This window comes from Nelusetta ayraudi, unplaced genomic scaffold (genome assembly GCF_046127955.1).
Source record: "Nelusetta ayraudi isolate G7.1 ecotype Tasmania unplaced genomic scaffold, CSIRO-AGI_Nayr_v1 ptg000011l, whole genome shotgun sequence".
NCBI classification, from domain to species: domain Eukaryota; kingdom Metazoa; phylum Chordata; class Actinopteri; order Tetraodontiformes; family Monacanthidae; genus Nelusetta; species Nelusetta ayraudi.
The window spans coordinates 4,005,001-4,032,500 of NW_027466061.1; the positions used below are offsets into that span (position 1 = coordinate 4,005,001).

Here is a 27,500-nt window from a genome sequence, read left to right on the forward strand (position 1 = left end):
CTTTTTTTTTTTTCTTTCAAACCTCCTTGCTCTCTTCTTGCCTCTCACCCCCGCCTCCCAGTGTGAATGTCAGGCAGTGGGGGGCTCATTAGGACGGTGGGGGGTAGCTGTGGCTGATTGATGTTGCCGGTGGTGAACTGTTGGACTTTGCCGAGGCGGGGAGGGGGGGTGGGGGAGGTGCTGCAGTGGCCATCTGTCAGGCTTTACTCCTCTCTAGTCTGGGTGGTGAGAGTGGAGGAGAGCCGGGTGGAGCGCGAGCAGGACGGCCGCCGCTCAGCTGAGCGTCAGTCCCTGGACGGGCCGGAGTCATCGCGTTCGGCCTGAGCAGTGGCCCACACCCCCCAACCCCCACTCCACCCCCAGCCCCTCTCCAATTTCTAATGATTCGCTTTTTACGCGTGCGTATGTGCGGGATTAAGGGATAGAAGGCGGGGGTGGTGGGGGTGGAGCGGCACCGTGCATTAGGCACAATTAAAACGGTGGCTGGGGTCCGTGGACTGAAGCCAGCGGGTGCAGCCTCCGCCTCAACACCCCCCCCGCCACCTCTTCGCCAGTCCTGGTTCTGACTAAGGGATTAGGCTGGGAGGTGGGGGTTGCCGCTCTCTACGCCTCTCCAACAAAAAGATAGCAACACGCACTCTCAAATAAGAAGGCCCAGGCAATTCCATCCCAAAAAATGAAAAACGGTCAGCATCACTCAAGTGTCCATCTCAAATTCTTTAATAGTATCACTGACAGGCATCTCGGACCAAGCACAGGCACGTTTTGAAGAAGTCTTCCTCAGTTTGCTCTACACAGCTGTCAAATCGGTAGACCCCCCCCCCCCCCCCCACACACACACACACACACACACACACACACACACACACACACCCCACCCCCTTTCAGTCAGCCGACCCGGCCGCACTGCTCTTCCCAGGCAGGACCGGGATAAACAGCCTGTCAGGAGCAGCAGCCTCACTCTGACTCCCTGACACGAGCACAGCAACAGAAGAATTGTGTTCACTTCACTGTTCAGGGACTCAGTCGGGAATATGAGCCAGTGTGTTCTGGGTATATCAGCCCCTTTCCCACTCAAATTAGCAGGCCGTTTTTTTCTTTTTTCTTTTTCACACAACACTAAGCAACTTGGCTCCATTCCCGGGTCTGATCACTAGCTGCAAAGCCCTGTGACAACTCCTGGTGGTCGGTGCGGCTGAAGGAAAAGCATTTGGTAGAACCCCTGGAGAGTAGCGTTGCAGCTCAAGAAGCGGTGGACAGCGTTGGTCCCTACTTTCACTTTTTGTCCCCTTTCAAAATGACGGAAACGCTGCACAGGCTGAGCAATTTCTTGAAGGTGGAAACATCTCGCCGAAGTTTCAACTGGAGGAGACGAGTCACACCTGCCTGTTCTGGCGTTGTCGATCACCAACATGGGTCACTGTCTGTTCCCCACGTCCTTCAAAAGCAGGTTTGTTAGTACGCTAAACGTCTTTTGGCCAGTGTGAAGGGAATATTAGCGTCGTCCTTTAAGTTGATACATCCGTCAGATCTACCTCCTGATTATTTCACCGGATGGAAAGTTTCTACTTTTATCAAGTTTGGGCTGCTTATGATAATTTACTACTCAGTTTTGATCTCAGGGGTTTCCCTGCATGCTGAAATTTGTTTGAGGGTTGTTTTTCCACACTAAAAGGACTGAAGCACATTTTTTTCTCCCCTATCTCCTGCAGTATCTGCGCTTACCCTACCCTTAATGAGCTCAGTTCACGCGGCCACATGAATTCTAATCTCCAAGCTACATCCATCCAGCTGCCTTGGAGCGCTCAAGCCGTAACGTGTGGCTGCGTAATTTCACACAGCTTCAGATCAGCCTGACTGACTGCGAACACGGCCGCTTGCATTGCCCTTGCATTATTTTTAACTGCAATTAAAAGAGTGAAACTGCTGCAACAGGCACATTGTTTCTTCCGCTTCACAATGCGGAAAAAAAAAAATCACATTTGCAGGTGCATGATATCATTTTCTTTTTTTTTTTTGTCAACCGAGAGGACGTCAGTGCGAGGTGCGGCCTCAAAAACTCAATACAAGGGGGGAAAAGTCACTTCATTTGATTTCGCACTAGCGTTTTGAAGCCCGAAAATAAAGGCGAAACAATTTTAACTTGCGCAGCGCGAAAGGATGTTTGCAGTCGTCACTGGGAATTCTATTGCTGCGCCTTGACCCCCCCCCCCCCTCTGTTGTTGTGGTATTCCTTTTAATAACGTCTGTCGGCACGCCGCGGGACATGTCGGGGGCTCGGATTTTATTAATAGCGCTGCTCTGAGGCCATGGCAAAATAACCGTCGTCGCATGATGGGGGTTTTCCTGCAAGCTGCAGCCGGCTGCATTATCGGCCCGATAACCCGGAGACCAGAAGACGGCCTTTCGAGCCAGAGTCGGAGGTCAGCGACGCGCAAAAACTGTTCCGAATGCATCAGCGGTGGCTGCGTGGGAAACGAGTGAAGCGGCGTGGAATAGTGGGAGGAGAACCCACAGTCAAGAGATGATCATCACAGGTGTGAAGACAATCTTTTAATGAGACTAAAAGTAATTCATTCATTCAATGTATTCAGCACCAAAACATAATCTACCATAACCCTCTTTTATCTTATAATTCGACCTGTGATAACTATACTTAAATTTCATTGTCTCAGCACCGCCTCCCTCCCTCCACTCCATCCGCTGCCTGTTGCCAAACCTCAAAATCTATGACCGCATGGACGGACCGTTTTAAGTTTCTCTCTGTTTGATAGGTGAAAGCATTTTTTTTTTTTGTACTTTGCAGCCCCGGCTGCCACGGTTGCTTTAATAGAGCCCCGACCGAAATAGAAATGCGGAGGCGTTTTGGTGTTTTGCCTCGGCGCCGTTCGCTCCTCGCTAACAACACCGCCGTCACCGTGGTGTTTTTGCAGCAAGATTAATGGTTGCGGAGTTTCGTGGGTACGCGGCGGCAGAGCCCGGGGACCGCTTGATGGAAGGAAAAAAAAAAAGCCTCTTCCGACATCAAACGGCGGAATTTCCTCGTCAGATCGATGCCTATCAGTGTTAAGTCGCTCTCTGGGCCTCGGCTATTCATTTCCCAGGCCTGCGAGTTAATGGGGGGAAGCCGCCGCTGCTCCGAGCTTCTAATTACTCCCATCAAGTTCGGGAATCTTGGTGATTTCTCATCACCCTCCCCTCCACCCCGGCCCTCCACCTCCCAACCCCTCCCTTCCTGATTGATGTCCCTTGCACCCCATCCCAACCCATCCTACTGTTGCACTGCATGGCGGTGGGCAGTGGACCTGCTGTAAATGGCCTTCATTTGGCTCCGCTTGGCTGCGGTGAACACACTCGGCCGACACACACACACACACACACACACACACACACACACACACACACACACACACACATACATGCACACAAATGGGGGCGCGCCACGCTCGGTTTAACATTAATTTGGGTTTGAGTGGCCCGGCCTCACTCAGAATGACCCCTCTCCGCAGCCCGTCCCCCACACTGAAGTCCTGCTGGAACAGATGGTGAATGGTCGCCGTTTACAGCTGCAAGAAGTGCCAATTAGCTGTGTAGCGGGGACACGCGCTGATAAAAGGCCTCCAATAAAGGCCTGTTTACGGAGATCGATTCAGAGCAGGCTGCGTATGTGCTTACTGGAGGGCCACCGTTCGTCCAACAGTCTCCCAAAAAATAATAAAAAAAGATCTTTGTTGTTAAACCCACCACGTTCACAGTGGTGGAACCAGCTTTTTAAACTTGGGGTGGCCATGGGGTGTCAAAGTCTCAGTGTGGGGTGTTGTCTGACTGAATTGTACAACCAGGGGGACAGGGAGGTTTTTGGGAAAGAAATTGTACAATGGGATTTTTGATTTTTGGGTGGCACTCGGGGTGGCCAGACAGATTTCAGGGGTAGCCAGTGCCACTCCTGCCACCCCTCTGGTTCCACTTCTGCACTTTCACAAGTGCTCCAACTTTTCTAATCCTAACCCTGTTTGTTGCCCCGTGATTATCACCTGTGTGTCAGTCAGTCCTGCCCTTCACTGTTCTCACCTGTGTTCCACCGCCCTCTGCTACTGAAAGAGTCCTTGTCTCCCCTTGTCTGTGTTCGGTCGTTGTCTCATCTTTGTTGCATTATCTGTCTATGTCTTATCCATGTCAAATTCAGGTCCAGATTCATGTCTGCAAATTCAAGGATTCAATGATTCAAAGGATTCAGGATAGGATACTTTCTGTTCCTTTCTGTAGCTAAAATAAATAGCTTTCTGTTTTCCACACCTGCAGTTTTTACTGCATTTGGGTCCTGCCTACACCCCCATATGACACCGTGAGCTAAACCCATCCAAAGCAATCCGACTTGGCAGTGCGCCCTGCTGCGAGGCTGCAGTGGAAGCGAGTGGTTCAGCGGGAGGCCAGCGGGAGAGAGGAGGCAGGCGCAGCAGCCAGATCCTGGAGGTCGTGAGTCAACAGAGGCTTTAGCCTCACGTGCTCTGACCCTTCTCTCCTTTCCCCCGGCGGAGTGTAAACAGAGAGGGCCGCAGGCGCCGGGATCCTCGCCATCATTAGCACAATATCACGCTGAGAAGCCCCATAAGCACAGACATTCTCCCCCCGCCCTGTTTTTTTTTTTTTTCTATAGTCCTGCGTCTTTTCTCAGCCTTTCCAGCCAATAGCTACCGCGTCAATCGTGCCAGAGAGCTGCACTGCGGGGGTTGATGGACAGCGGCTAACGCACGGTGATGGCTCCTGCGCCACGGAAGGAAAGCCATGAATATAAAGTGCGCGTTTTTTCGCGGCCCTCCATTGTGCCGAGCTGACAGCCACTGGGCTGAGACATTGCCGCCATGCATCCGGCAGTGATCTGCCATCTTCCTGCTATTCTAGCCACCCTAATCTCATTCCCCGTGCCGTCAAACGCGGCGATAGCACCCCGCCCCGGAATACAGGGCGGCTGCAGCGTCGACGTTTAATGGGAGAGAAGCAAACACTCCTCCGACTAATGCCGTCCACACGCGGAAATGAGCCACAGGTTAATTGAGAATCAGTGGCAGTGCCGAGAGTGGAGGGGCGAGGGAACCTGCTGCCGCCAGGTAATGTAGTTCGTCTTCCTGCCTGCAGTGAGAGACAGACTTGCACTCTCTGCCAGCAGACAGACAGGTGAGAGGAGAATCAGTTGTCAAACCTGGTGAATCAGCCACTCAGCAACACCTCTCATGTCTGCTGTGGAAATCGGGCTACTGCCGGCAGCCAGTTTGCAGGGAAACGTTTATTTGCCACTATTTTTAGGAAACCGTAACGGTGTCTGCGCATCTGCTGCAGTGTTTCTATTGTTGTAGCTAATATCAACATATTATTGCGACTGGCGAGGCATAAAATAGCTCTATCTACCATTTGTTTTCCCTCCCTCCCTCTGTCCGCCGCTTTTCTTACTTATTACATTTCCATTAATGGAGCCTCATTCAGTTAAGTGTTTGCTCAACTCAGTCGTCTCCAGAAGCCGGAGCATTCAACACGCTGTTTTCAGTCGTTTGGAATGGGACAAAACACCTGACTGGGCTGCTTTAGTTTAGTTTTTGTTTTTTAGTTTTCCAAGTTTCTTAAAATTGAAGCAAGTCAATGCCATCAAGGAAGGACTTTTCACTACCATGACAGAGGCATGGAAAATTTGAGAAAAGTATTTTTTTTTCCTTGTTCTGTTTTACTCTTTACCCAATTGTTTCTCTTTCAATTTCTCCAAAATCTGTTTCTGTCTCAGGGACATCTTAGTGTGGCTCCACATGTCTAATCTGTGGTGCAGGAAAGTTTAGGATGACAACATTTTCAGTATCACATCACTGATAACATACCAGTAATTTGGTTACCCTGAAGTACGGGTCATCCCACATACGATTCACCACCCAGGAATGTCCAGATGAGCAGACATTTTCTCCCTGAAAACAGAATTTCTGCATTTTAAAGTAGATTCTGTTTTCAATGGGCAGTTCCATAATTCTGTGATCATACAAACCCTGAACCTCTATTGCTTTTAGAAATTAGTTTATTTATTTATTTTTTTATGGCACAACCTCACTAACTTCCAAGATGCCTATAAACAGTAAGAAAAAATAGTGAAGATGTCAGTGAAAGAGGACCTTGAAGAGAGAAGGTTGAATCAGGAAAAAGGCTTTCATCTGCTCGCCCGGATGGATCCAGATTAAGGCCACCCTCTGAATAAAGTTGCTTTTTACACCCCGAGTGTTGCTGGAATGAATGCGGCAGGGCATTTGTGTCCTCGTCCCCCGCCCTCGGACCGGCTCGCTGAGTTATTTCGGTCTCCCTCAGTGTTGCAGCGGCAGGCTCGCGGTCAGGGGCTGTTCGGCGTAGCCCCAATTTGTACTCGTGTTTTATTCATTAGCCGCAGCATCATACAAAATGTTTATGCTATTCAACTTGTGTTGTGCCTTATGTCGGGAGCGCTCTACCTGATAAGGGGCAGGAAAAAAAACTCCTGAGTTATAAATTATGACCGCAAATTTGCTGTGTGACAGAAGCAGCTATTATTTTTTGTGCGGCTGCAGCAGCAGCCGCAGCAGCAGCAGTAGCAGCTGCAGCATCCGCAGCCGCAGCCGCAGCCGCAGCCGCAGCCACAGCAGCAGCAGCAGCAGCAGCATCCTGCAGTTTTCTGTCTGTCAGCTTGTTGAAATGTCCTCTTGCCACTCCACCGTTACTCTCAACTCAGTGAGTTACAGCCCTCTGCGTGCAGAATAAAACATGACACACAGTCGAGGCCGGAACAAGGGAGCTGCCAGGTTGGGTGAGGTTGACGGTGAGTCATCAGAATATAAATCATTCAGCCAGAGTGTCATATTTGGTTAGAGCGCAGCCAGAAGACCCCATCCCGCCCGGCGATGGGCGACGGCGAGGACAAGGCTTCTACACGGGCGTCCGGCAGCCGTGACGGATGACAATTAGCTCCAGCCGTGGCCCTGCTGCAGTCGGCTCCGTTATTAAAGTCTGCCTCTAACTCTGTTCACCACAGCCGAGAGGTCGAAATGGCAGTTTACTGACGAGCACGTGTACCTGTGTTCCACGGCAGGCAGCCGGGGGTTCTTGAAGGGCCACCATTCAGGATTAGTTCGACCCATAGCAGCACGGAACTGGACCGATCACCGTTCGGTAGCCTAGAGCAGTGTTTCTCAACCTTTTTTGAGCTCAGGTACATTTTTTACATTGAAAGAATCACATGGCACACCACCAACCAAAATATTCTAAAATTGTCCTTTTCTTTTTGCCTACTAATGACAAATAGTCTCTTAATTCACTTCTACTCACTCAGTGTGACGCCTGGGCCTGTTAATATGCATTCAAAGCTGATATTCTGGGAGGAACTGAGGCAGGAAAATTGTTTTTTTTTTTAAAGCACAGTCACTTGACAATGGAATGTTGTTATTTTTTTTAGACCAATTAAGTGAAATTGGATAATTTTCCACGGCACACCTGACATTACCTCGCGGTACACTAGTATGCCACGGCACAGTGGTAGAAAAACACTGGCCTGGAGATTGATTTCACGGTCAGTGCTATCTTGAGTTTTGACTCCATTTTAATGCTGGGAGTTTCCATATTTGGATGTGTAAGCCTCCATACACGTTACATGTTGGCCACTAAACTTTATCCGCGCCCACAATTTTGTGCACATTTTTATCTAAAATTAGACCATATCAGACAAAATGTACATTGAAACCTATGTAATTCATTTTTTACTCGCAACTTGGTAACCAAATGATAGTATGCAGGTTTTTGGTACTTCTGCTGTGGACTCATTTGTGAAACTGGAACCGCCTTCCTCTTTTCATACAGTCAGTAGTTGATACTGAAGACCCACACACACCGAAACTCACCCGTTCTATTTTAACTTTTAAGGCTCCAAACAGATTGATCATCACTGTTTTATCGTTGTCTCTTTTTTCATGACCGTGTGATCTGCGTCTAACTTTTGTACCTTCATGTTTGTCATTCAGGTACACAGAGGAAGAGATCCGACAGAAAGTGAGCACATTCAGACAAATGCTGATGGACAAAGAAGGCGTCATCACCAGAGAAGGCTCCCACACGCAGCCAGTGTAAGAAGTATACTCATCAGGTTCAAATGCAATTCAGTGTCTGCAGTGTCTGTTTTTTTGCCGATTCCTCTTCTTTTACAGTTATTTACTTGACACTGCCCTCTCCCTCACCTTTTATAAGGTACAAATATTAAATATCATTCTCCCCATTTGTTGAAAATAACTGGATTTTTCCCCCTACATTTAAACCTCAATTTAAAAGAGACAGGAAAATAGTGTCAACATTTACTCTAAATACCTCATGGAACTACTGCAAGTCAACAGAAAAAGAATGGCAAGGTTTTTTATTTTCAAACAGGTAACATGAAGCAGGGTGGAGTGATAAAGTCTCAAGAGTCTCATTTTTGCTCATAACAGAAAAATCATAAAAGAATCCAAACAAAAGCATTTTCATCAAATGTATCATAAAACCTTAACGGTTCATTATTTTCTGCATATTTTCTTGAACAAAAACCCTTCCATTGCTTTATTCCAAATAAAGCGATATGTTAGATAATGTGACAATCAAAAAAAGATTTCAGTATGAAATGGCCTTCCAGTCAAAAGAATGATCTACCAACCAAGTTTTGCACAAAGCAGAATGTAATTGCTAAAGTGCGGCACATTGTAATTCCAATCCTTGCCTTTGACTGATGTCTTTGGAGAATGCGGGGAATAGTTAAACCCCGGTGCTCTGGAAATAATCAGCAGCATTTTGAAATCTATTCACGACCCTGTTGGAAGCCAGTGAGGCAAAGATTGGTGTGATAATTGTCAATTTGTTTAGCACGCAGCCTCGCTCCAGCATCGAGAGAGGGGTGGGGTGGTGGAGGACGCTCCGAGTAGTCTCGGGCAAACACTGAGGGGAATTAAAGGAATCCAAATAAATAACGCGTTTTCACCAAAGCTGCCGGCTGCTTCAAGAGACACGAGGAGCAGCGGCAGCAGCAGCAGCAGGATGTAGGCGTGGACTTCACTTCCTGAGTCAGGCCGTCGTCGCAGTGCTGCGTGAAGGATCGAGAGAGGCAGCGTGTTGGTGGCGCCGCGACCCCGCTCCCTCTTTGAACTAACGCCTGTCAGTGACGCTGATGCTTCCCGTCTCACAGACCCAACTAATGAGTCCTCTGCACATCAGCCGGTGTCTGACATCAGGCCAGACGAGCTAAAATCGGAACGCAGGCTTAAAAAGGGGAGCTGCCGGAGAGCAGCGATGCGCAGCAGCACGGCCGACTTTATCAAACAATTGCAATTGGGTGGAGACGAGCGCTACCAAAGGCTCTGACTTGCTTTTCTCATTATTACAATTTCACATTGACGCTGCGCTGCTGAAATTCTTTAACTTTCCATCTGCGACAAGGCCTTGATGTGGGAAATTGAAGATTGGTTGCAGTCTGAAAGGGTGGTTATTGTAACACACGCACGTGCACGCACACACACACAAACTTCAGACTTGCAAACACAACACACACACACACACACACACATGGCAAACCTCTTCAGAGCAATTCACATCCCAACTGCCGACCACTTTGACATTAAATTTCAAACGGCCAAATCTAAAGCCTCATGTGAAGCACGCTTCACTCCACCCCAAAGGTGGTTAAAAGGGGATTTGAGTGAATGACTGACTTGCCTGCTAACAGCATCAAGCCCATCCGCAGTCCTCTTAGTGAATGGCAAAAAACAGTCTGGGGAACTGTCTGAAAGTAAGTTTGCTGCACCTCTTTTGCCAAATTCCTCAATTCTACCAACTCATCCCCACTTCTGAGCTTTATTTTTCCCAGTTGGACTGCCTTATAGGCTTAATTATCCCCCAAAAAAGAGCCACATTTAGCATATTTAATACTCTGTTACCAGCTTTCTGCTTAAACAGATGCTTTGTTTTGTCTTCAACATGTTGGGAAGGCAAAGCCGTTTTAAAGAGCTGAAAATCTGGTTGTCACAGATCTGCTCGAGGTGCCCTTGGTGACATCACAAAGTGATTACATCCGGAACTGCACGTTTTCTATGTACACTTTCTGAAAAGTGGAACAAGTAAATCATCTTTATTTCCGGCAGAGTTTCTTGGATAATTTTTTCAAATAAACTTTGGAAACACCCAGCACTGCTTCAGTGAAGTTTCCATGTACAGGACCGTTTAATAGCATCGTTCAAGCCTCCGGCCTGTATAGGTGAATAAAAGGAATGCTCCATCACTTCCTGGAGGGATTGATGTCATTCATAAAGATGCAAAACTCAGGAGGCTTTAGCAAAACCTTGAGCGTGAGAGTTTTGTGGTGAGAGTCCTTTGTAGTTTTGCGGCTTTCTCGATGCCAACAACCTCCCTGGGCTGTTCTTATCAGCAGGATTTGGTCCCCCAGCGTAGCTTAGAGCCGCCACTCTGGCAATAAACAGCCGGCGGTGTATGTGTGAGCTCTTAACTCCTGCTTACCGATATCCCACATTGATTTCCTCCAGAATGGAAGGGACGGAGTGAAGTGTGTAAGGCACGTCATATAGACTGAATATATAATCGGAGCTGTATTGCACATACATATACCAGCACTTGCTATCTAGTTTGGAATAACCAAAAACATTCGAATTAAATGAATGAAAATAGGCAGAATTGTTTGAAAAAAATATATTCTGCATCGTCTTATCACTTCCTGCCTGGTCGTTCATCTCAATGAAACCACCATCAAGCAGCTGCTCAATATAGCTCCGCCCTCCCACTAAGGGGTAATCAATCCGAGCTACAGCATCCTACTTTCACAATCTCAAGCCGTGTCTTTCTGGAAATGCAGCACTGAATGGGCTGCACGCTGCTGCTACTGCTGCTGCTGCTGAACGCCATGACCCTGAGGGGGGTCTATTAAAGCCAGGTCCCAGGGACAGTAGTTCCATTAGGAGTCTCCTTCTAAACACAGGGACACTCAGTCATCTGCCCCACAGGCAACCTGTGCTAAGAGAATGAGATAAATCATGTGAGCAAACACAGTAAAGGGGAATTCACAATAACTCATCAAGTGTTATCGGAGGCGTCATTCTGAAAGTTGGTTTTGAAAAAGAAATCAATAGATATTGCTTAGAAGCAGGGGTAAGACTTTTAAATAGGTTAAAGTGAGTTAAGAAACTTTTTTTTTTAAACTGTCGAGCATGACATCATCGTTTACTCAGACAGTTGGATTCACTGAAGATGTCAAACTGGAGGGAAGTGTACCATGTTCACTACCCGAAGTGGTCACAGGTTTATAGATTTATTTCAGTCTCTACATAGAAAATAATCCACATGTGCACGTCAGTATTTTTAAAATAGTCTCACAGCATGCCATTTTAAGAGGTGGTAACATGACCCGAGAGAAGAGACAGGCAGACTCATTAGCCAGTCAGGAGCCTGACATAAAGAGGAAGTGGAATCCAAGAAGAAGATCTGAGGCTCCTTGTCCTGAGTATCGTGCAGACAAACCACAAACATCCCGCTGGAAAGGCTGAATTATTATTTTGTTGTTGTTGTTCCTCTACTACCACAAGTGTACATAGATTGTCATATGCATACATATTTTTTTCAAGGATGTCTATTAATTATCAGCGACCATATTTATTTCTTCTTTTTGTAAATGACATGTGAGTGAGAGAGCGATGTACTTTCAGTTCCTCTGAATCCCCTGAATATTTCAAGAAACTGACTGACTGGAATCTGAAATCAGCTTAATTAAGTCTCTACTGTTCGTGTTATAAGCTGATGCAAACCAACATCACACACAGAATATGTCGACGAGGCCTAAAACAACCCTGCTTTTCTGTCCACATGGTCAAAGAAAGATGAGAGGAAGGACTTTTCCTTAAGCCAAAACACAAGACAACTCAATCTACGTTTGGAAAATGCCTCCAATCTTGCGGAGCGGCTTACTAATTACAGCTGCGTCAGTCATCATCTCGGCCTTGTCACTGTCGTGATCAGTGTAATCCAAAAAAAAGCATTGACTGCGGACTTCGCAGAGGTGCGACCTTCTTTTTTTTTTTTTCGTGTAGCAAGACCGATTGTGCCAAGGTCGGGGAGATAGGACCACTTGAGGGGGAAAATAATCAATAAGCCATGTTTTTTATCTTCATCCTTTTTTATATTTTGCGTCAGCGCCGGCAAGGTCAGATTTGGCGGATGAAAGAAGGCCACATAATAGGGAGGGAAGGCTGCGGGGCGGGGAGGATTAGGGAAGAGTCTGCCGCCATCTGTCTGCATGTACAACTCACAGTGTGTGAGGAAGCGGCGGGGAGATATGAATCCCACAAGCCGAGCTGTTAGAGTGAGAGAGATGATGATATTCTCACCGCTGTGGCGAGAGAAGAATACAAATGTCAGGAGGAAGAGCTACAGGGATCGCCTCAGTCATGTTGCAAGCACAAGGCTAGCATCGCCACTGATCCCAGGCTTTCCCTGGGACGAGTGACGCATCATCTCCAGGATCCGGGTTGAGGTTTTAATTGCAAACTGCGTGAGCAAATTAAATTACAGTGTAATTGAAGGTATTAGTCAACATAATTTGGCATACTCTGTCAATGGAATTGGACTAAAACTGCATTTCTTTTCAATTTTTTTTTTTCACATTTTAAGATAAAATGGTAAACATTGAAAGCATTTGGTGTGTCTGCTGCTTTTTTAAATTATGGTCCAAAAATTTAGTTTACATCCATATTAGTGGTGTTGTAGAAGTTGCCTAAAGGCATGCTAGATAAAGTTAGCTAATGGCTAATGGTCCTCTAGATGTGGCAGGACATTTTTAACAGGGATTTATTGCCTGATTTCATATATGTACTATTTTTGGCAATTCACCATTCAAAAGGTTTTTAAAAGACGCAAAAGAGGTTTTAGTTTATGGGGGGGGGGATCCACTTGCCACAAACTGCAAAATGTCTGCATTTAGATTAGTGCCCCAAGCAAGATAATGCACTGAATAATCCTAAAAAGATGTAGCTATGTTGTTGAGAGTAGTAGTTAGAGGGCCCAGCTATACAATCAACATTAAACACTACGCTGATGACTTAAATGTATGACTGAACCAAAAATGACCAGAAAGAAAACCTTTCATGCCTGCACTTTTTAAAACATCCCAAACTTTGAAAAACATGATAAGTTGTTTAAAGAGGTTGTTTAAACATGATATCCCAACCAGTGTGAGCGATTACTTTGTTTTTATACACTGTAAGAATCCTCCTAGAGCTGCTGGCTTGTGACGGACTCTATTTCCTCACAGTCATTTAAAGACATGATGTTTTTAGTTGTTTTTTTCTTCTTAACCATAATACACTCAAGTCATGCAAACATAACACTAATTATCCGGCACTCCTCTGCTTTTAGGGTCAACCACCTGCACTATCAGCCACACGAGTATGAAGAGGACCCTGAACTGGTTGGCTATGAAGATGCAGATTATGACAATGATTACCACAGCGACAGCAGGTAAAGAATACGATGAAACACACTTGAGCTGTTTACCGCTGAGTTGTCGACCAGCCGTCGTCCCCTGAAGTGGTGGATTTAATCAGCCATTATCCCCTCGACCGGCCTCTGGGTGTTTACCTCGATAATATCCATGAAAGTGTTTCCAGGATACAAACCCTCTTGAAATCCTGTGATACGGGTCCTCGGATTAACGCTTATTGTTTCTGCTTGAGGATCATTATTGAGATGGCCGCTTAGATTTTAGCTTTCTGCTTGCATCAATTTGCCAAAATGATTAAAAAATAAATAAACAAAATAAAAACTGTGTTTAGGGGTAATTTCCTCACAGCGGATTGTCGTTTCAAGCGGCCAGCATATTACCTGAGTGTCACGTCTTATGGCTTGAGGAAATAAACATTACGAAAGAAATAGACGCTAGTCGTCCTGCTGTTATGGCAGATAATAAATATAGTTGGACATGCACTTTGGCTGAAAAAGATGTGCAAGGAAAACCACTTGTCAATTAGTTTTCACCTCTCCTGCTCCAAATCTGCGTCCTCCTCTCTCTCTACACTCAGGGTGAAGAGGAAATCAAGCAGCTCTCCATCCCCTCGTCCTAAGAAAAGGAAGAAGAAGAAATCTGGCCGCAGAAGAAGTCGGTGAGTGGACACAACTTCCTCTTGCAAAGTGGTTCAATTTCTCCTCTTTTAGCATTCTTGAATGCTCCACGAATGAGGCAGTAAGACTGAGGGGAGGGCAGGGGGGCTGAACATAGTCTGTTTCTGAAACCAGCTTTTGATATTCTTGAGACAAGGTCAAGGGGAGGACATGAGAATACTTTGTAGTGCAAAAAGAGAGGAGAGGATGGGGCGTAGAAAAGAACATGTAAGAGGATGTAAAACCCTTGGGGAGGGGGGAGGAGGTGAGGGAAACTGTTCTCAGCTATTACCGTATGACACCTTTGCCAACAATCATCCCTCTGAAGTGCGGTGCCGCGATGAGTAAAAAGCCGGCATTTAGCGGCAATCTGCGGCTCATCTTGCAGTCACGACACCCGAACGTCTCCCCGTCTCTCCGTCAACAGGTTCGGCAGCTCCTCGCCCACTCACCGCGAGAAGAAGAAAAAGAGCGGCAAGAAACACAAGCGAGACAGGTAAGTGCGCCAGTGTCATCAGAGGCGTGTCGGCGCCAGCAAAGAGAGTCGGGGCGTCTGAGAGGGTTTGTCAGGTGTCGCCTTCAGTGACAGATGGGAAACGGGAGGCGGCCGAGTGAACTCGACGGTGGAGAGGGAGGGAGAGGAGGAAAAAGACGGGGGGAAGGGAGAGGGGTGCGTTGTTGAGAGAGGACGGTGGCGGAATGCAGAGCATAATGAGGCCAGGGAAGAAAAATAGCTTTGAAAGTCTAATGGGAGACGTGACACAAGCAGGATGAAGTCATGGTGGGGCGGAGAAGAGAGAAGAAAGAGAATAAAATATGAGAAAAAACACATAAAGGAAGTCAAGAAAGAAAACAAGCGAAACTGGCCCCTGAACTTATTGCACGCTTCCACATTGTGAAGAGCCCATTGAAACTGGGGTTTCACATGTACAGTTAACCAATCAGATTCTGTCCAGCCAGTGAGTATTTAACAGATCAAGACACCCCATCAGCGCGACGGGTTCAGTGTCGCGCCTCTAAGGTTAAGTGTGTGATATTTGGAGCTTTTTAAGAAGAAACGGCCACATCAAGCGGTCACATTTTAGATTGCAGGGTTCTTTAAGTCCCATTAGGGGCTCCATACCATCCCTCTCCCGATTTTGCCAGTGAACTAAAGTGGCCTGTGAGCACAAACCTGGATACCTCGTCCACCATCTTCTTCTTTGGTTTATTTGAGGATGCGACCTGAGCCTTTTTTTGATTTCATTATGTTTCATGTCCTAAAACTATTTTAGAGCCGAGCACATTCCTTTCCACGCCTGGCCACGGTAGTATTGAAAAGGTTTCCCTTCCCTGGAGCGCCACTCCAGATTTTCATCCATTTCCAGCCAAAAATAGGTATTAATGAATATTTTTGTCACCAAAAGTGAACATCATTGTCTACACCAAAATGCAAAGCAAAGTCCCTCTTGGTGTGGAAGGTCATGAACCCTGCCAGTCTGCACTGCTGCCAGACGTGGGCCAGGTTTCGGAAGGGAAATGTTTACGACGCAGACGCCGCACCGAGGTTAGGCGCCCGCGGAGGAGAGGAATCAAGCGAAGACGATGAGGTGAAATGGAAGGATATAAATTGGGAGGCCGCCTGGAGGCAGGAAGGCGCCCAGACAAAATTAAAGAAAAGGAGAAGAAGAACTCATCATGGCTTCCCGGTGCCCTGCCTTGAGATGTATTAAATGGCAATAAGCCATCGCAGAGCGCTGTTCCCCCTCGATTGCTGTCGTTTGTTCGGCTGACTGGGGTGGGGGCGGGGCTACAGGCTAAACGTGTTCATCTAATAACCCGGCGCGCACTGGAGCGGGGCGCGCTCTCTGCCGCCGCACAAGAAGAATTAGCTTTTCTGCAAGTAGCCGAGCATCACCGCACTGCCCTGCCTCTTACTTCCCACGCCTCATCCACCCACCTTCCTCACTCTTCCTCCTCACATTGTAGCCACTGCTACCATGAATAATGTATGGAAGAAGCGACTGTGCGAGTGAGGAGGCGGAGTCTTCCTCCCCTAAATGGTCACGGCAACGGGCTTGATTTAAATGTCCAGTGCGTAAAATTAGGCTTCTTTTTTTTTTGTATTGGTAGCAGCTTAATATAATGCATATAAATACATAAATAAAAGTTTATACTCACAGTACAATAAAACTAAATTGGTTTTCCAATCCTTGCAACAGTTTCATCATATTTATGTCAGAATATAGATAGATCAGGCATCTTACTCCCAGTTAGCTGCCATCTTGCACCACCATATTTTTAAGGAAGCCTGGAGTGGACAATCCAGCCCATCTCACAGTGCATTTTGTATTTAGGGTGAGCGCTCGTGTCTAGAAATGAACCAACCAAGACAGAGGTGGATGAGTTATCTGGGTTTGTGCTCACAGGCCACAGTAGTTCACTGGCAAGCTCAGGAGAGGGAGTCCTCCAGGGGACTTAAATGAAAGAGGCTGCAATCTAAATATTACACACCTTTAAATTTTCAATTTGAAGGGAATAATGACGGGTGCAAAAATGGTACAACAGACCAGCTAAACCACTGAAGTGCAGTGCAAAAGGAAGACATCTTTAAAATCAATATCTATTTTTTTTTTTATCCGCTTCAGACGCCTACATGTGTTGTGCAACTGCATTGCTGTCAAAAAACCCTGCTGGATGCTCATTATGCAGCGTGGTCTCCACAGTTTCACTCACACAATAGCAAGAACGACTTCTAAAAGACTGGACAACCAGGATCCCAGTTGTTTGCGCTGCACATGATGGCTGCGTAACGATCCATCAGCGAGCGCCGCTGCACTCTTTCAATTGTGGGACGATTCTTCGCCGTTACCAAACAACTCTAACACGCAACAGTCATTGACAGGAAGTCGGTTGACAAATGCATTCCGGGGGGGGATTTTTTTCTGTCTTACCACTCTGTTGCATTCTATATACAGAAGCCAGAGAGAGGCAGCAGAGCGCTCCATGCTAACAGAAACAAAGAGGTTTTGAAGCCCCACCCACTCGCACGCCTCTCATCTCCATGGCTCCGCCCCCTCCCTCATCCTCTGTGCGAAGCGGCTAACGCCCACTGAGCGAGCAAGAAAAATGTTGAGTGAGCGAATACTCCAGACTGCGGCTTGTCTGCGCAGCGAGTTCCTCCTGAGTGTGGCAGAACAATGAGAACGTGGCGGTGCAACCAGCTCTGCAGGGTAGCTGCGCTCATACCGCTGTCCCCGGCTCGTCCCCTCCCGCTGGGGGGAGCGGGTGGCTACACGCTGCGTCCGTTACCCTGACAGCTTCATCAGGTCATCTACTCACTCTGCGGCGCTGCCGTCCCACTCGCACCGGAACAATGTAGGTGTGGAGATGATGTTCAGGCTGGCCAGGAGAGCGGCTCCAGCTCTCAGCCAAGTGGGCCTGCCTGCCTGCCTGCCTGCCTGCCTGCCTGCCAGACTAATCACCATGGAAACTGCAATAAGGGTGAAAGTGATACGGAGGTGATGTGTCAGTGGAACGACGAGGGCTGAAGAATGACCAGCCTTCCCGCCGTTATCTAACAGGCCGCCCGGGTAAAATGGGATGTGCACGCGGGCGCCCGACTTATTTATTTTTTTCTTTATCTAATTCCAGCTGCCGTCTCCAGGCTGGAGAGGCACTGACATTTCAAGCCGTGTAGTATCGGCTGACATGACAGCTTCCCTGACAACGCATGCGGCTGCCGCTCATGTATTTCAGATGAGGTTAGCAAAGAGGGCGTTCGCGCACACTTCATAACACCCACTCGAGGCGCCGTCAACATGGTCAGATCCTTCAGCAGGATGCTCAAAACAGTCACGTTCTAGCATTGAGCAATATTTGATATTGCCGTGAAATCCGCCTAATGGCTTTTGTCGTAGCCAAGATCATTTTACGTGGTCTTGGTCTCGTGTCAGCATCGACCCGCTTTGGTCTTGTGTTGAATCTCAGAAACAAGGCAACCTGCTCCAGGACCATTACTTAAGTGCAACCTTCTTCAAATGCAACCAATAACATCCCTCTACTTTAAAAACAATGTATATTTTCCCCCCTCATTAGCGTCACCGCTGCCTCTGCCCCTCTGCTTCTTCTCCTCAAGAACAGACTCAGCCCTCTTACCAACCCTCCACCACTAATATGATGCTTGTGTTGCACTTTCCTCAGTGTCGTTCTTGGCCTTGGTCGTTCGTGGTCGATGTCGGTCTCGGTAGCATCTTGGTTTCCGTGAAGGCAGTCTTGCCTACATTACCAGTTATACGTTATATAGCACTGCTTCCTGGATCTGAGTGCTGGTCCTCCTGGACTCCTGGTGTCTCACTGTATACAAATAATTCACAGGGTGCGGTGCCACCGTTATCATCGCAGTGATTGTGTTTGTGTGTGTGTGTGTGTGTGTGTGTGTGTGTGTGTGTGTGTGTGTGTGTGTGTGTCTTTTAATCCCTTTAGATCTACGTCTGGCTCCAGGAAGAAGAGGAGATACAGGTGTGTATGGAACCAGCTCATCAATAATGCTGTGAGAACACCTTTGCATGAGCGCGTGCTGTAGAATAAGAAGGTCCCTTTTATCATTCTGTCACATGCACAGCTTCATTATTGTGTGTGTGTGTGTGTGTGTGTGTGTGTGTGTGTGTGTGTGTGTGTGTGTGTGTGTGTGTGTGTGTGTGTGTGTTTGTGTGTGCCTTTGCATGTGTGTGCGCGTGCGTGCCTTGTGTTCCAGGTCGGGCAGCCTCAAGAACAAACACAAAGACAGGAGCAAGCAGAAAAAGAGGTGAGACTCACTCTCATACCATTGACATGCTAATGCTAAGCTAACAGGCGGTGGGGAGAAAGCAGGGTGAGTGCTAGTAGGAAACCCTGCGGTCTCCATCAGAGTACTCAGCTTCACGGGTTTGTCTCCAGTAAGGGGTGTCTGAGAAGAGGTGCAGCACAGGTTCCCCATCGTGCGCACAAACAGTGAGGAATAGTCCGGGCACCACGACAGGACCTTGAGCAGGAATCACGCTCGGTCTCATAAATTTATATTGGTACTTTACGCCCATTATCTGGGGCTCGGGCTCGCCTCCAATGCTAATGACGGCAAAGCCTCGTCCTCCGAGCTCGGCGTCGCTGTAGCCCTGCATTTATTCTGTAGAAGAGATTTCCCAACGTGTGAAACAAACTGCGCCGCACATGACGGGATCGACCACTGAGTTTGGCGTGTGTGTGTGTGCGCGCGTGTGTGTGTGTGTGTGCGTGTGCGTGCCCGTCCACTCCCTGTCAACCCTCAGGTCCCCCGGCGACACCCCCAGCAGGAGCTCACAGCGCCAAGGCAGCTGCTGCAGCTCCCGCAGCGCCTCCCTGTCCTCCACACGGAGCACCTCCAAATCTCCTGCCAGGTACACACACGCACACACAGACGCACAAACACATACACATACATTTGAATATATATTTATGTATGTTTATGCGGCGTCGCTGTGTTAGCCGTCATGCGGAGGCCCTGGGTGACAGACGACACCTCTGTTTTGCTCGGTCCTGTCCTCAGGGGAGAGATTAAAAAGCATCAACAACAACAACAACAACAACAATAACAAATGGGCTTCCTCGCCTGTCTGGCGGTAATCTACATTAAAAGACTGCAGTGTCTCACTTTGCACTCAGTGCACAGTGTTTGTCACTGGCGCTGCTAAAGAATCTTCACCTCCAACTCCGAAACGAATGAGTCTGCCTGAGGCAGGTTTATATTTCTCTGTTATATTTGGTTCACCTTTCATGAATAAGTTGAGCTATATAATGACACTACATTTAGGATGTACTGGTGTGAAAGGGTATGGACTGTTTAGAGAAGGAGTATTTGGATGAAGGATGCCGCAGAGAACGTAGTCAACCAAACACTACTCTGATTGATTCTGACCTTTTCAGCGTTGTGATTTGACCTCAGAAGGCAACAGAATTCAAAATTCGTTCAGAATTCTTCAGATCTATTTTGGAGTAAAATAGTATTCTGGGCCAGTCTGTGCGCGGCAGCAGCAGCAGCAGCAGCAGCAGGGATTCAGCTCTAACATAAATAGGATGCTGCAGTGAAAACTTCTAAACAACAGTAGCTGCAGAGGTGGAGGCAACAACAGCAGCAACATTCCTCATTAGAGCACTCAGCAAGAGTTTGAAGATTAGTTCATTGAATGACCTTTCCAAAGGTTTTCTATGGGCCCTCTCAGAGATGGATATGTGAATTATTATTAATATAATATAATATGTTTTAGCTCTTAGCACTAGTGCTAATTTTGTTTCTTTTTTTCCGTGTCTCCTTGTTGGAATGTAAAAGCACGTTGAACCTGAACCTCGCAACACCTCACCTGGATTGTCAGGTTACGTGTGTTCAACTAAACATAAATGACTTGTTTTTCATAATTGGTCACCCAAGATCCAGGATCTATCCATCAAGTCAAGTCAAGTCAAGTCAAAGTTCTTATATCTATATCTATAGAGCACTTTTAACACAACCTCATGAACAAAGTGCAGTACGGTTAATTAAAATGAAAAAAAGCCATAATCATTCACACACACACACAAATAAAACAATAAATACAACAATTGAACAACAACCTCTTACCTCAGGCTTTCTACTCTTCCAGGACCAACTCCAAACACAAGGCGGACGGACAGAAAGCCTCCGGCGCGGCGCCGCCCTCCCCGGGCACCAACACTCCCGTGGCGTGGCACAACGGCGAGCACAACCAGCGGAGCCGCAACGGCAAGGCGGGCCGCCTGCACCAGCACGTCGTGGGCGAGAGAGGAAACGATGTACGTGAGCTTCTCCATTTTGCCCCCACAGCCGCCACGCGCCCCTCCTCCAGCGGTGTCTCCCACTATCCCTGCCAATGAGTTGAATCTCTCTCTTTTGTCTTGGTTCCCATGAATCCCCTCCACCCACCCCCCCTTTCCAAGATGTGAGGTTTGGGTCGTTCTTGTTCTTGTTCTTTCATATATATATATTTTTTTACATTTAGAATTTATTCACACGTTGTGGGCCAGGTATTTTTAAATCTTGTGTGAAAAAAAACTAGAAGATCTTGATTCTCCCGCTGCTTTGTTTCCGGCTCTCTCTGCCATCTTTTTTTTTTTTTTCTTTTCTTTTCTGTTTGTCCTTGTTGATTTCCGGTGACAAAAAAAGAGGCAAAGAGAAAAAAGATTCCTGCAGCTCTCCACCACACACACACACACACACGCTGAGTCACAGCATAACATTAGCATGCCATTCCTCAGATAGGAACTTGAGGCGCAGGCGCACTGGCACACAGTGGTTCTGGAAGAAGCCCATATGAAGGCCGGCAAAAAACCCCACAAACTTCACCCAATACACCTGGCCCTCCTCCAAAGGTTATTGCAGTGAAGTAGTTTTATAGCAGCAGACCGTGACGGCTGTGAAGAGACGTCTTCCGACAGATGAAGTCGTAATGGACCCTTGTCGAATCGAGACTCTCGATCGCTTTGTTTAAGGCGATAACCATCTGCGATCCTTCTTTGAACCGACAAATCCAATTTGCCTAAATGGAAAATCAAAATGAGGACAAACAAAATGTAACTGAGAACCCTCCAGGGCTGCACTGAACATTTGTTCATCCATGTAGAGTTTGCACATTATGAATCACGCAGCCAGCGTTAAATGACTGGCTGGAGACAGATGCAATACAAGACAGTTTACACAAGCAAAAAGGAATCTTCAACATGGGCCCAAAGCTAAGTGCATTCACAGGAGACTGACTGAAAAGAACGCTAATTGCCAAATAAGGCAAACAGGACTCATAAGACCATTTCAACATTTACCGCTAAGAGGACTTTAGCTACAGTCGTTTGTTTTCGTATGAAACAGCATTTTGATGGCGTCCACCAGAGAGCAGTATTGCCCTGGTGATGAATGTTAAACTGGCCGTAGTGTCATTTGCCGTAAAAGTCACCACTGTTTAATGATGGTGAATTAAAAATAAAATACAAGTCCCAAGTACAAGCTTTGGGAATCATTAACAAATAATAAGTTCTCGCTCTTATTAAAAGACATCTCCTCAACTTTTGCAGCAGTAAATGCTTCAAAAATGTGAACAAATGGTGGCGGACATTACTTCTCCTCACTCCAAGGCCCCTTATGCTTGACTCGTCAATCACAGTCATCTCCCTGCATGTGAAATGTAGCCGTGTTTTATGTGTACCTGTTTAAAAGAAGAAGAGACTCTGTGCTTGTCTCTGCTGAAGGACAATATCCTGGTGAGACTGCTGCTCAGTAGTAGTAGTGGCGACCTTGCCGCCCTGCCTCAGACCAGAACCACCAGAAACACTGCAGTGGGCTGAGCGGCAGCGCGCTGAAACAAACCGAGAGGTTTTGTATTTTTGACAGCGCCCCTCTCTGTTTAACAAGCACCTAAACAAGCTGCACGCTCCCTGTAAACACACAGACACGCACACACACACACACACACACACACACACACACACACACGCCTGACTCCTGATGCCTTGAATCTATTTCAAACTCCCGCCTGCATGTGTCTTTGAGGTCTTATCTGATCTTTCGCTCTCTCTCTCTCTCTCTCTCTCTCTCTCTCTCTCTCTCTCTCTCTCTCTCCTGTCTCTCTGCTTGTTTCATTGCTGCTTTTTTTTATTCCCTTTTTTTCCTTCTTATCAGTTTGAGTGGTATTGACCCATGAATAAATGCCCCAATCTCTCTGTCTCGTTCACATAAAAAGCACACAAATGCTTTGGAGCTGGACCAAGTAGGTTAACTGGGTATGTGTAAGAGTTTCTTCTTGTCAATACAGTTTGTGTCTCTTCTCAAGCACATGCTCTGCTCAGTGATAGCTCCTCCTCTCCTCCAGGCCCCTCCCCCCCTCCAGACAGCTCCTGGCCCGGCAGGAGAACAAACTCGCGCTCCTCCTCCTCTTCCTCCTCCACCTCCTCTTCCCTCTCCTCTTCGACTACGTTTACTTCTCTGCCGTGTCGCTGTGCATGTCGCCCGTGGTGGCGCTGTCTCTTCTGTCCCCTGATGTCTGGTTCTTATCTGCCCGACGAACGCGGCGCGCAGGGCGACTTTAGAGAGCTCACTCGCAATAGAGCATAGGTGTCAAACTCTGGCCCGCGGGCCAAATTTGGCCAGCCAGGCCATACAAATTCACTGCTAGAGCTGGCCTGCCGGTATAACGTATCACATGAACCGCTAATACTACAAATCCCAGAATGCTCGGCTGGTATTTTGATGTGTCAATTAGGATGGGACATTCATTAAGGTATATTACAATAATAATAATAATGATAATAATAATGATGTTTTTTTTATTTATTTATAAAGCGCTCTTACAGGTGCTCAGAGTCACTGGTATTATTATTATACTTAATTGTTTTTTGGGTGTTATTTTATTTTTACATGTATTACTAGCCTGAGGAAAAAGGTTGCTGTTGAAATATAAATCAGAAAGCTGCAAACCAAAAAAATAGGTATACGATTTCTATTTACTAACCTTATTTAATTTTATTTTATTAATTTTGATTAGTTTTTTTTTTTTCTTAATTTGAAATTCGATTTTGCATGTTTTTAATATTAAATTTAACGCAAAATGTAGTATTTAATATTAGCTTGTTTTCTTATTCAGGTTGTCGCAAAACTTGTTTGGGTCCATATAAAAAGGTTCACTGCTCAAAGTTTCACATTTTGGCCCCACTGTGTATTTGAGTTTGACACCCCTGCAATAGAACACGGGCAGCCAATTCGCTCTCGGCGTCCTCGCAGGAAGCAGCAGCGTATCCGCTCAATCATTGTCGGTTACATTCGCCCAAACATGATTCCTTGCGCAGGAGGATCGTTATTGGTGATGAGAGCCCGGGATGCAACCGAAGGCAGCAGCAGCTGCAGAGTGTCTCCTATCTGAGTTTCCTCTTGCTGTAGTTGCCCTCCAGCTTTGTTTGGACATGTGTGGGAGACCGTCCCATATGCTTCTATTGACTCCGCTCAGGGGGAAGAACAACTAAAAACCTGCCTGCTGCACTTTTTTTTTTTGACTTTAACGATTTGGGTTCACCAACAAAACAGCAGCTGTCAAAACATGATGGGGAAAAATAATCTTAAAGCGCAAGATTTCATCGTCCTGCTTTTATTTTGAAATCTGACTCGGACAGCTTGCTGCCAATTTGTCACTGCCGGAGCGCCCGGGGAGAGTGGAAGCATTTTTTTTTCACATTCCGCATCATTATACGATTGCAACAACACGTCCAGTTGACCTAACGTAACCCTTCCACTTTAAGACGACCTGGATGACTGAGAACCTTCACAGACATTGCACAGTGTTAAAACCGCACCGTGGCCTCCGAACACTGGAGCGCTGGAGGTGGAGCAGCCGCATCAAAAACCATCCAGGACGCATCACGACAGCTGGTTCAATTCTGAATGTTGCGCAGCTTTAACTCTTGCTTTGGTCTTCACACTCTAAAGCTCTCTCCACTCAGTGCAGCCTGGGCATTGGGAAGCATGCGGGTCTGCCTCCCAGCCAATCAGACTGTCCCAAACAGAGCTGGTCTTTCCTCAAACTCGAAACAAGCAAACGGGTGAAAATGACTGTGGAAACTAAACTGGCACAAGTATTAACGTGACTGTGATTGTAGAACAAAAGGGACCCAGGGCCACCCTCAACATCCTCCCCACAGACGTAAATGAAGATGTTAAAAATGGGGTTGGGGGGGTGGGGGGGCGGTGAGTGCCTGGGAGAGAGTTGGGCTAATGTGCTAAAGTGCAGACTAGACACAGAAGCAGCAACGTGACTGGGCTCCCTTTCAAACGTGCCCACTCTCTCTAGATGCCCCCCCACCCACCCTCAGCAGTGACTGCTCCTCCTCTTCACTCCTCCTCCTCTCCTCCTCCACTCCTCCACTCCTCCTCTCCCTCTGTCCTACCTGCTCATCTGTGTCCTGTGTGACTCACCTTTCACTCCGCCTGAACACACACACACATACACACACACACATATTCAAACACACACAAAAACACACAGACATGCGCTGACACACACACTCACACACAAACACACTCACACACACACTGTTCACATCTGCATGCCCTCCTCCTCCTCCTCCTCCATCCATCATCCATCTTTTTAACCTCCCACCACTCTACGTGGACGTCCAGCGGTATCGAGGCTGCCCCTCCCCCCCCCCACCATCTTCCGATACAAACATGGCTGCATTTGTACAAGCGAAAAAGACAAATCCGATCATGTAGTTTACAGACTCATTGTTTGTTCCTTTTTTCTTTTTTCTTTTATTTGAATCCCATCTGGGCTGTTGATTTGTCCCCCCCTCCCCCCCCTTTTTTTTTTTTTTTGGTTTTTGGTTTTGCCTTGTTTCTTTCTCCTTCGTCTCTGGTCAATATGTAGCGCTGATACTAAAAGAGGTCATTGTCTTTTTCCCATTTCGCTGCGGAGAACATTCCTTTCTCCTGTTTTTCCTTTTTTTCTTTCTTTCCTTTTTTGTTGATATTGCATACGTGTCACTGATTGAAATGGAAGGTAGGTAACGCTTTGCCTACGCACGTGATCTTTATGCAGATGAGAATGTGACAAGCACCCTAGCCTGAGTGACGTCAATGTTTCTCTCTCTCTCTCTCTCTCACTTGTTCTCTTCCTCTCTTTCTCTTGCTTACAAATGGTCTCAAGCAAATGAATCCATCAGTTATGATTTGACTCTTCAAACAATTGGATTATGTAGAACTCTGGTTTTCCTCTTTCCTCCTTAACTTTATCCTGAAGTCCAATATCCCGCTCGCTCTCTCTCTCTCACTCTCCCACTCACTCTGAGGTCCACTCCTGTCTCTTATTTATTTTCTTGTTTGTTTATTTATTGTTTACTTTCTGTTTTGGTAGAGTGTATTCCTGTTTTGTCCAGCATCTTTCTGTTTGTTGGTAAATTAGCACATTTGTCTTTTGATTTCCTCTTCTTTTTATTTTTTCCATCATATTGATTTCCATGACTGTTTCTAACAACTGTCATAAGCACCAGTGGCTGTGTGTTTTCTAATTATAGTGCTCAGTTGTCTCCTCTATACCAGAGAATGGCTCTTTATTGTCTCTGCCAGGATCAGTTGGTGCTTTTGTTGTATCTCAGAGTCTAAAGCAATTCAGACAGCGCACAACAATGCATGCAGAGACAGCTCGATTTATTTTTCCCTGTTTATGGAGATTTGCCCTGTATTCTGACATGCATACACACTAAGCCGTGCAGTTGCGCTCCATGGCTTTCCTGAGCTCTAGTTGTGTTTAATGCTTGTGTAAAGGTTAAAAAAAATGTATTTGTGAGAACTTTATTAACATCTAATTAGATGAAGAGGTCAGCAATGCTCTGATTACTATTGTAAAAATATCTTTAAAATACCCATACCAATGTATGGTATCATGTATGGTATCATCAATCATGTGTCTCTCGCTGCCTTGTTTTAAGATCCGATTATTTGAAACATGAATGTTTTGAACAACATATTTTTGCTGAATGAGGCTGGTGCAGAGGTTCACTGAGAGCTAAATGCTAATGCATGCTAATGCTCTGGCAGATACAGCGTTGACATCCATATTTAGCAGGTATCTTGTTAATTTTGTTTGGGTCAGCGCTGTAATGCTAGCAGCTGATGCTCTGGATACAAGGATTACTCAGTGAGTTGCTGAGTCATCAGATTCTAGAAAGAAACTTGCATCAGGAAGCAAAACAATCATTTCGATGAAGAAGCTCTTGTTTGGATCGTGGGTGCCGTGACGCAGAGGGGACTGCGTGCTGAACCAAGCTATCACAGCAGATTGAATTTACCACTTTTGGTTTGGGTCATTTTGTGGCGCTGTCAACACTGGGGAAAATGCAGAATGCTGCTGGCCTTATCATCTGAAAATGGTTTCATGACAACACAGCTAGCATCACAGCCAATGAGTGTATTCTTAACCTTAGCTGTAGCTTTTTAACCTTCAATTCCTTGAACGTCATTCTCGGGTCAGCACTCCACGTGCATTTCTGAGGAGCTTTGACCAACAGCAACGATTTATGGGTTTTCAGTTAGTCTTAGTAGTGAGCCAAACACCTTCTCCAAACTGTACCTGCGCACAAGTTGACCGACGGCTGCGAGCGTTTAAAGGGCCCCAAGTACTTGGAACAATTAGTTTGATGAAGGTCGTTTGTGTTAGCTACATGTGGCTGTGGTCTTTAAGTGTGTCGAGCAGTTGGCGCAAGCTGCTCAATGGGAGAAAAAAATCCCCCCCAGTTCCCCTCAAACTGTGGCCAGCCGAGATGCGGTGGCCCCCTCGAGGACT

At 46.7% G+C, this 27,500-nt stretch overlaps 1 protein-coding gene across 2 annotated transcripts in view; it reads left to right on the forward strand.

Annotated features, from left to right (window-relative positions):
* The window catches only part of srrm3 (serine/arginine repetitive matrix 3), a 72,265-nt gene that overhangs the window by 38,296 nt on the left and 6,469 nt on the right, over positions 1-27,500 (forward strand). For both annotated transcript variants that reach the window (XR_012926170.1, XM_076020128.1), the window contains exons 3-10: positions 8,019-8,120; positions 13,435-13,536; positions 14,097-14,177; positions 14,603-14,671; positions 18,640-18,675; positions 18,911-18,961; positions 19,461-19,568; positions 20,808-20,976. Coding sequence is in view for 1 of the 2 variants with exons in the window: in XM_076020128.1 (XP_075876243.1) it covers positions 8,019-8,120; positions 13,435-13,536; positions 14,097-14,177; positions 14,603-14,671; positions 18,640-18,675; positions 18,911-18,961; positions 19,461-19,568; positions 20,808-20,976 (718 nt within the window). In the remaining variant the exon portion in view is untranslated. The remainder of the gene's footprint in view (positions 1-8,018; positions 8,121-13,434; positions 13,537-14,096; positions 14,178-14,602; positions 14,672-18,639; positions 18,676-18,910; positions 18,962-19,460; positions 19,569-20,807; positions 20,977-27,500) is intronic.